The sequence below is a fragment of the Euprymna scolopes genome, chromosome 20 (genome assembly GCF_053919585.1).
Source record: "Euprymna scolopes isolate OS-2025 chromosome 20, ASM5391958v1, whole genome shotgun sequence".
In the NCBI taxonomy this organism is placed as follows: Eukaryota; Metazoa; Mollusca; class Cephalopoda; order Sepiida; family Sepiolidae; genus Euprymna; species Euprymna scolopes.
Genome location: NC_136501.1, coordinates 78430684 through 78440919, shown reverse-complemented (window position 1 = coordinate 78440919; position 10236 = coordinate 78430684). Strand labels below are relative to the sequence as shown.

The 10236-nt window shown below is 32.3% G+C and overlaps 1 protein-coding gene across 2 annotated transcripts in view; it reads left to right on the top strand.

Annotated features, from left to right (window-relative positions):
- The window catches only part of LOC145241474 (fanconi-associated nuclease 1-like), a 281174-nt gene that overhangs the window by 157112 nt on the left and 113826 nt on the right, over nt 1-10236 (top strand). For both annotated transcript variants that reach the window (XM_080104461.1, XM_080104462.1), the window contains 2 exons: nt 1673-1771; nt 6728-6862. In XM_080104461.1, coding sequence (XP_079960587.1) covers nt 1673-1771; nt 6728-6862 — 234 coding nt within the window. The remainder of the gene's footprint in view (nt 1-1672; nt 1772-6727; nt 6863-10236) is intronic.

Sequence of the window (10236 nt, the reverse complement as noted above, 5' to 3'; positions counted from 1 at the left end):
ATTTTTAATCACAAACTGTCACGTTTTCATTTCTGGTGGCTTCTTCATAATTAAAAGGTTGGAAAGTCATGCCTTTCCAAGCAATTCTGTTTCTGTTCATTATACATTTTTTCAAGGAGGTTGACTCTAGAATCTAATGTATTAATTTGAAGAAAGGCAGGTGGATTTATAATGAATGCATGGAGATTGGATACCAGCTGCTTTGTTAAGATTACTTCCTTTCTTTCTCTACCCCTTCTATGACTGTTTCTTTTTTTTCTTCTTTTCTTCACTTTTCCTTGCAAGAAAAGCAACATTCAAAAAGAGAGAACAATGAAAAAGTAATAAAAATATTAAAAGTGTGGTTAAGCATATTTTTGCTAAAATTGAAATTCAATTTTAATCAAACTCCCCCCAAAAAAACACATTGGAGTCAGACAAAAATTTAAATTGTCTCAGTGTAGAAGGATTTCTCCTATTTTACAATAAGTATGAAAAGAAAAACTAACAAAGCAGAATAGTTTTAATTTAAAAAAAATTTTTGTGTAATATCAGCCTCTATCTGCTTTCAAGTTTAATGGCAAAGTTACAAAGTTTTGTTATACACACATTTTCATAAATAATAAATAATACCGTTGTAAATAAAACCCTTTAAAACTCTTTTCTTTAATAAAAATATGTTATCTAACATTTATAAAAGTATTATTGTTCTGTTTTGATTCAACTGAACTGGAAGTTTTTAAATCCAGTGTAACTGAAAAAATGTCCTTTAAGTTGGTGCTCATATTGGGGTGCTTGAAATCTATTTAAATATTATCCTTCATTTATAATAAGATACAAATGCAACTTGAACATTTTTTTTTGTAAGGAGTAAATCCCTCTTAACTAATGAGATGTTGAGATTGGTCATCTCAGCTCTCATTCAAAATCCCTTTTTTTTTGTATTTTGTGCCACTAAACAGAATTGGACTAGATTATGTGCACACACAATTAAAGATGTGGATGCAAATGCCAGCGTAAAGAAGACAATATAAAAATTTACTTGTAAAATCCATTTTCTAAATCAAAATTTTCTTATTTCTAAAAGATTTTCAGCATTAAATGACATTAAAGGTGCAAAGTTGTTAAAAACATGAAAAGCCATTATGAGAAGCCCAAACTATTAAACCAGTTCCCATTTTTATAAAAATGAATTGACTTGTAAACAAAGAGCATTTGTTTGTATTGTAGACTTCAAATATGAAATATATCTTTATTATGTGCTTACTCCAGAGAACTTTGCTACATGCTTGAGAACAAAATTCTACCACTTATCATGAGTTCAATTAACAATTCTTATTTGATCAATCTATTCTTTGAGAATCATCTTCTTGATCTTCTTTCAATGAAATCTTTGTTTTCTTTACATAGCTGGAGTCTGTATACCAAGAAACATATCTGGACCATGTTAATCTCTTAAATAATGTTGTTCATGGGTCTGCTAATATGAAGCTTCTTTCTGATACTTTTACTTGGAATTATGAATGCATTGTGAAGTCAATTTGCATATTTAGCAATATAAATACGGATCCAAATCATAATCAACTAACCAACAAACCAAATATTTCAACATCTCCAAAAAGATTTTTCTTTTCTATTTTTTCCCATTTGAAAATATCAATTTCTAAATATTAATTTTTTGTTTTTTTTATAGATTCCAAATGTTACAAGTGAACATCGGTAATGTTGTTTTTCCACAATATAGAATTTGTAAAAAAACCAAGATCTTTCGACATCGAACTGATTTCATCAAGTAAGTAATTTTATTTTATTTAACTGAAATTATTCCAAGTGATGTCAGGAAACTTTACATTTAAAAAAAGGAAAGATTTGCATTTTGAGGGTGCTGGCAATGGTCCTGTTGTCATAACTTAGATTGGTAGAGAGCATGAGTTGTACAGCGGTGCATCTCTGATCTTGCTTGTTGACCATTGTGTCACTTTCAGACATGGTAGAAGGCTCCTATCACTCTTAGGATTTGTACACAACTGGACAACTAGTAGATGGTTTGTAACAAAAAAAGAAAACCAGTTTTCATTAAACAGAAATGGAATCATGTTATCTTTTCTAGGGCGACGATTTTATCGTTCCACCCTGTACAGTGCACTACGACTATGGATCAAGTGTTTTGATGAATTTTGGAAAAAAAATGAGTATTCAAGGATACAGTTAACAGCCAATAACTAATGCAAGAGATTTGTTGCATGCTTTGTCAGTTCTGAGAAAATGCTAACAAAAATCATGAAAACAGTTTTCTGAGATTGTTTTTTGCATGGGAAAATTGAAATTGTTTCAAGTTTATGAAATTGCATTTATACATGATGATTTTCAACCTCTTGAATTTGAATAAAACCCTTTTCTTCCCTCGTTGGAAAAATGTGATTTTCCTATTATACATCATGTGAGATTGTAATTCATTGCATATATATATTTATGCTAGCAGGCTGTCTGGTGTTACTCGGTCATAAAATGAACTTATATATTTATATTTTAATTTATGGAGATTTTGTATTTATTATTAAAGAGCCAATTTTTGCCCGCTAAAAAACAAATCGAAGGTGTGCTACAAGTCCAATATATAGTGGCTTCCTTCAGTCTTGACAGACTATGGATTACCCACTGTAAAGAGTGCCTGCACGTAAAATTTTTGTGGCAAGAGTTGTGCAATCTCAACCACACCTCTCCTGAGTCGACATTGTTGAACACCAGTGGCAACTGAAGGTTCAGGACGACTGGAAACAATGCTGAGATAAGCAGAAAGCATATACACACCTAGAATTTCCAAATGGTCACCCATATGGTACTAGCTAGGCTCAACATTGCTTAACTTCAGTGATCTGATGAGAACCGGTGTGTCAACATAAGTCAAATATATATATATATATATATATATATATATATATATATATATATATATATATATATATCAAATTTCAACTCCGTAGACCAAATATTTACAGAAGTGTTTAGTAGAGACTTTTTGCACACATACACCAACAAGGTCACTTTTATTTATATAGATATGTATAAAAATATTTATGTGTGCTAGGACGTTTTCATAGAAACTATAGAATTTAGCATAATGCTTAAATAAAACAAATCATTTAATAAGAAACCATGAAAAATAAATAAGTAATTAATGCTTGTTTTTTGAAGGAAAATTAGTTAACCTTCATGTAGTCTCTCGCACTGAGTATGTGAAGAAGTTTGTTTTAATTAATTTTTGAATAAAAAAAGTAGGCTTTTAATTAGTGGTGGGACGATGAATCGGAATCGTTAATCGTAAGAATCGTGTATTTTGGGGGGAATTGGAACCGCATCGTTAAAAAATACCTTAGATTTACGATTCTTTCATTATGATTCTCTTATATTTTTAAGTTGAACTGTTTGCTTGAAGTGAGATTAATGCTGTCAAAAATTTGATAAAAACGTCATAGAACTTTTCATAACATATTTAATCCGATATACAAGAATTTTATAAACTACTTTAAGGTAATCTTTACTTATCTTAATGAGTTTTCTTATTTCGTCACACGGCTTATCTTTAAGCAAGTTTCTTTTTTTTTTTACTGACACTCTTCTATTAGTAAATGAATGAAAAATCTCATCAGTAAATAAAAAATGTCTTGTCAACCTTTATATTTTTTAAAAATAAAACAAGCGAAGTCAAATTATTTAAAAAATAAAAGGTTTAATAGAACAAAGTGGTAAGTGAATTTAATTTTTTTTCTTTTTAGAAATGTACATTTCATTAAAATATTTCACGAATGAGGCAATTAAACATTTTTTTTGATACTTCTTTGCACAACAAAAACAAAAAAAAGTTGAAAAATTTATTAAAAAAGAAAAAGTTTAACTTTATTTTTAAAAATCCTTTGAACCCTAACTTTGCAAAATAACTAGTCACTCAGAGCCGTTCAACTAAAGAACTGTAGGGGCTTGGTCGACATTCACTGATGCCTGGTATCACAGTCGTGATGTGAGCATAGGTAAATGTTTCCCAACCTCTAACAAAAAATAAAAAGTTTGTCAGAAACAGCATTAAGGCGGAGGCGGAAGTTTAATAAATGACTTTTATTTAACAATAGAAATAAACAATTACCAAAAATTTACTTTTTTATATAGAAATAAAGATGTAAATTAAGACATTAAATAAGAATAAACATTAAAGGACGATAATTATATAATAAAAACAAATATAGAAATAAATCAATAGTAAATGTTACCTTATACAACAACAGAACATCGACCACTCTAATTTGTTTTTTTTTTTTTTAGGGGTATTCGAGGTCGCTGACAATGAATCTGATAAACTTAATGCTGTTTCTGACAAACTTTTTATTTTTATTTTTTGTTAGGCGTTGGGAAACATTTATCTATGCTCACATCACAACTGTGATACCAGGCATTGAGGGTGGCAGTGGGACGTGTGCACCCCAGCACCACCACTGTCCCCTCTGCTCAATGTAAACAGAATTTTTGTGAAATGGTAAATGTCGGTGCGTTACTTAAGGAAAAACGGTTAATTAAACTGCAGAAGCACCTGTTAATGGAATACCCCCCTCCCCCAAAAGAGAACAAAAAACATAAAATTGTGTTTGGTGCTTAGGTTTTTGCAAACCACCCATGAAAACTTTATTTTTTGATCAATTAAAAAAGCATTAAAGACATAAGACAAAAAAAAAAAAAATGAGCCACATTTTTTTTTTTTTTTAAACTTTCTTATTAGAAAGATCCCTACATGATGTGATAAGACACTTCACTATGGCCGTTCACACACAAACATATAATGTAATAAAAACACTACCGAAGGCGGTGAAGTGGCACAAAATAGTCCCAAGGTCTAGGGGTTCATACCATACAAACGGTAAATTATTTGTGGCGGGTTTGTATATCAGCTTCGTTGTCAGTGACCTTGATTACCCTTAATAAACCAAATTAAAATGATGATCAGTGTTCTGTTGTTGGTAACATTTACCAAACCAATTTATTTAGATTTAAAAAAAAAAACATTATTGTTAAAAATATTTTTAAAAAAGTCAAATAAATAAAAAGGAATAATTTGAGACGATTGAATATAAAAGGCTAAAAATTTAATCAAAGATTTATTTTTAAATTTCATTTAGAAATAAGAATATTCTAGAAAGTGGAATAAAAATCAGCGATTGAAGCTGCAAAAAAAAAAAAGTTAAATTTTAAAGAATTATCGCAGATAAAGAGAAAAAAAAAATGAATATCAAAAGATAAACAAAACATGTTATTCCCCTTGAAATTTAATGTTATTGTATTTTTGTTGAATTAATCATGACTTACTTTTTCTTTATATTTTTTAATATATAAAATAACTCCTAAATTTGATTGTTATTAATTTCATGGTGCATGTTTAATTCATGGTTAAAATATTTGTTTTGACTTTTATCTTCAATGAAAGAAATTTTATGAAAAAAATCAAATCGTTTTCGGAATTCCCATAATTGTATTTCCACTTTTTCACCATACCAAATTTTTTCACTACACAAAAACTTTTGATTATATAATAGTATATTTCAGAACAACAATTCCACGGGAATCAGAATTGTACTTGGTAATCAACATTTTCCTGGAATCGGAATCGGAAAAAATTTAGGAATCGTCCCAACACTACTTTTAATATCAATGTCAGAGCGAGAAAAAACAACTTTATATGTATATAGATATATATCTTTTAATTGACAGGTTTTACTAAGTTTCTATTTTATAAAGTTATGATTTTATAACTTTGGAAATTAAAAAGGATTAATTTTCTTGTGAACAAGCTTAAGTATAAAAATAGTAATAAATTAAATTAATATTTTTTTGGTTCAGTAATGTGAATGATTGTGTATATACTGTTGCTAACTGTCCTCTGTAATATGTGTGTGTAAATATTCAATGTGTGTGTGTGTGTGTGGAAGTGATTTTGCTTGTCTGTAAGATGAATGTGCATATATTTTAATTTGATTTGAATTTGCTTTCAGTAGAACTATGTATGCATATTGTCTGAGTGATTGGAAGAGGGATGATTAAAAAGTCTTATGCATTGCATGGAGATCAATGTACATAATCTTGGAAATTGTGTTGAGGTAAGGAGAGGAGCCATCTAGTTGTCTGTTACTTTTTGTCTGTTTTCTTTGGGATAATTTCAATTTTGATTACTTGACAATCTTACTTTTTGTTCTGTTTTCTTGACAATCTTGAGACGTGTTAATGTCGAAACATCGGCTGATCCACATAAACTCTTTCTAATCTTTAAGTTGTTAGTATTATTTGGATGACTATTCTCATCTTGTTATATTTACATCTTAGCTGATGTAATCTGAACTTTTAGTCAAACTTGAGAATCTACAGAGATATAGAGAGAACTGTACAAAATTTTGGATTTATCTATATGAATTAAATAAAGGATTCAGTTCAAAATTCATTAGATGTTCTTAAATTTGACAAAGGTTCCCAAAAGATGCATTTAAAGAAGGTTGAAAATTACATCGGCTAAAACATTGTGAAAATAACAACCAAGGTGAAAATAGTAACCTAAATAATACAATTTATTAATCTTCATCTCAAAAAAAAATTGGAAACCTAATTTTTAAAAAAATTTGATTCAAATAAGAGATGCTGAAAGAGGTCTAAAACAAATGATGAATCCGTTTTTTTTTTGTTTAATTTTTTTTGTCATTTTATTGTTGTGCAGGTATACGGAGGTGATGCTGTTAGAAAATGAAATTTTTTCCAAACTTGAACGAAAAGATTGGTCAGCAGCTTTTGAAGTTTATGTTCAAGCCAAAACCATTTACGATGAAAATATTGAAGATTTAGATTTGCTCAAGTAAGAAAATTTTGTTTAAAACCTGAAAAATAATAAAACTCTGAACAGTTGAAAAAAAAAAAGAAACCTATTTTTCATTGTATACATGGAAGTATGTTTTATTTGATTTTTAATTTATAAAATGTTTTTGTTTTTGAAAACATAAATTGAAATAATTCTTAATTTATTTATTGCAGACGATTATCCCATCTTTCTTAGTTGTTATTTCACGATGTTTTGGCTAACTATTCCTCTGGCCTTTGTCAGGTGATAACCATGATGGGATAGGAACTCCGAATTTCCTAACTGCATTTTCAGCAATTACTTCCATAGTTGTTGTCGTGTCTCACTATGATTTGGCCAAGTAAGCCTCTGGCCGGCTTTGGGTAGGATTGAAACCGCCATCTTCAGACAATTCTCACCTGAAACCATAGAGATTTGATGTCTCTCTCCACTGTGCCACGGGCCCCGAAGGGCGATCAAGGTTGGATTTTTTGGTCTTATAAAGCCACGTTTATTATCTGATCTTTCATAGTCGGGTCTGTACCAAATGGTATTTATACTTTACATTGAATCTCTGGCGACAAAGATTTGGAAATAAAATAAACAAAAACACTTTTAAAAAAAGAAAGAAAATCTCCATCTCTACAAAAGTTCTCAAACAAATTCTGGCCAAGCAACAGGAACAATTTGAAAAAGCACAACTGAATCTAATAACGACATTAACTCAAAAATTTAAGTTGCAAGACACCGGGAATTCATGTAGTGTCGAGCTTTCAAACATTACAGAATTTTCCTATGACGCCAACAATGGCTACACATTCAACGCATGGTTTTCACGATGGAAGGACACATTTTACCATGAATTTCCTAGCAAGGACGATGACTGGAAAAAACGCCTGCTGATACAGAAGTTGGATACAAAGGAAACCGAAAGATTCGTAAATTTTATTTTACCCAAACAACCTTCTGATTTGACCTTTATGGAGACTATCAGTATCTTAATGGACATTTTTGGAGAACTACAGTCCCTATTCGATATTCGATTTTAAACTTGCAAAAAAGCAGTCGGAGGATTTTGTCACTTATGCCAGATGTGTGAATCACCGGTGCAAGAGATTTCACCTCCAGACACTGACTGAGGACCAATTTAAATGCCTAATTTTTATAGCAGGTTTACAGTCACCAAGTGATTCAGAAATACGTTCCCGACTACTGTAAAGCTCGAAACAGATAAAAATTTAACCGTCCAGGATCTGACAACTGAGTGCAACAGGTTGTTAAACTTAAGAACCGACACAATGTTAGTCCAGCAAAAACCCACACTACCTTCACAAACATCACACATCAGCTCAAATGATAGACCCAAAGTTTCAAAAAAAAAAAAAACTACCGTCTGCATGTTGGTTTTGCAGTGAATGGCACTACGCATGTTTTTGTCTTTTCAGAAAACACAAGTGCAAAGTGTGTCATAAACATGACCACAAAGAAAATTTTTGTCATCCCCGAAGGCCAAATCCCCTACTCATCAAAATTACAAAAAGAAAAACCAGCAGAGGAAATCAAATGCAGTGTCTGCTGCATTTAAGATCGATTACAAATCTTGCAGAAAATATATAAGTGTCGGATTAAATAAGTGTCCAGTTCGTTTCCAATTTGATACAGCATCAGACATCACTCTCATCTCGCACAAAACGTGGACGACAATCGGAAAACCAGACCTATTAAAAAACCAATCATGTTGCCAAGAGTACATCTGGGAATGATATCCAGCTTACTGGGGAACTAAATTGCTCTGTTTCCTTCCAAGACAGAGTATTCGCCGGAACCTGTTATGTAACAGACACTAATCTTAACCTGATCGGTTTGGACTGGATCAAATAACTTGATCTCTTCACGGTCCCATTGGAATCTGTCTTTTCTCTTAAGTCAGTTCAGGACACTGAAAAGCCATCAAAAACATGGCAGCTCCAACAATGTCAAAACTCTACGTTCTTTCCTTTCAGCTCATTTTTACCAGACTTACACCGCATCCGAACTCCTCTCAATAACCTTCTGAAAAAAGGGATTGCATGGAACTGATCACTAGAATACAAAGCTGCTATTGCCAAAATCAAAGTTTTACTCTCTTCAGATCTTCTCTTGACCCATTTTAATCCATCTTTGGACATTATCGTGGTTTCTGACGCTTCTGACTATGGTGTTGGAGCCGTGATCTCTCACATTTTTCCTGATGGCAGAAAGCTATCACTCCTGCATCTAGGTCTTTGACACCTGCAGAAAGGAATTACAGTCAAATTGAGAAAGAAGCTTTGACGATAATATATGCTGTAAAGAAATTCCATAAAATGATCTACGGATGTCACTTTACTTTGGTTACAGACCATAAACATTTGGTGAGCATCTTTGGATCCAAGAAGGGGGTATCTCAGTGTATACTGCCAATCGACTTCAATGCTGGGCTACCACATTATTGGACTACAATTTCTCAATAAAATACCTTTCAGCTAATTTGATTGGACATTCGGATGCCCTGTCAAGACTTACTAGTACACACTAGAGTCTTCCTGAAGACTCTGTTGTTGCAGCAATATCCCTGGAGCCAGAAATCTCTTCAACGCTCACAGCTACGATAAGGGAACTACAGACTACTTCTGATTAAAGAAGCTACAGCTTCTGACACTCTACTACAAGAAGTCATCCACTACCACCATACCAAGAGGCTAGTAGTATCCCCAAAGAACAGTTACTACCATTCTTTCAACGGAAATCTTCCTCATCAGAGGTTGTTGGTAAATCTCTCCTTGCCGAATGGGTCATCATTCTCTCATTATTACAAAACAGAATCCTAAAATAATTGCATTTCGGACACCAAGGTGTTATCACGTGGTTACGGTTATTGGCCAAAAAATTGATAAGCAGCTGGATGATCTTGCACGCATTTGCGCTAAATGTCAGCTAGCAGCTTAATCTCCTTGAAAATCTACACTTTCTTCATGGCCTATTTCAGATTCCCCCTGGCCCTGCCTCTACATAGATTTTGCAGGGCCCACAAATGGACAATCTTTTCTCGTTCTTGTAGGTGTCTACAGCAATGGCCCGAAATATTCCAACTGAACGACTTTACTTCTGAGGAAACAATTTCCAAACTTCAGAAGATTTTCAGCAGATTTGGCATTCCTGAGACTTTGGTCTTTGACAACGGCATCACTTTTAGCTCAGTCAAGTTTTCTACTTTCTGCCAATAAAATGGAATCAACCACATTCGCACACCACCATTTTATCCACAGTCGAACAGTCAAGTTGAACGTCTTGTGGACATCTTTGAAAGAGCCCTTTTTAAACTCCGGGGAGAAGGGACAACACCAGAAATACTTGAAACCTTCTTGACAAAG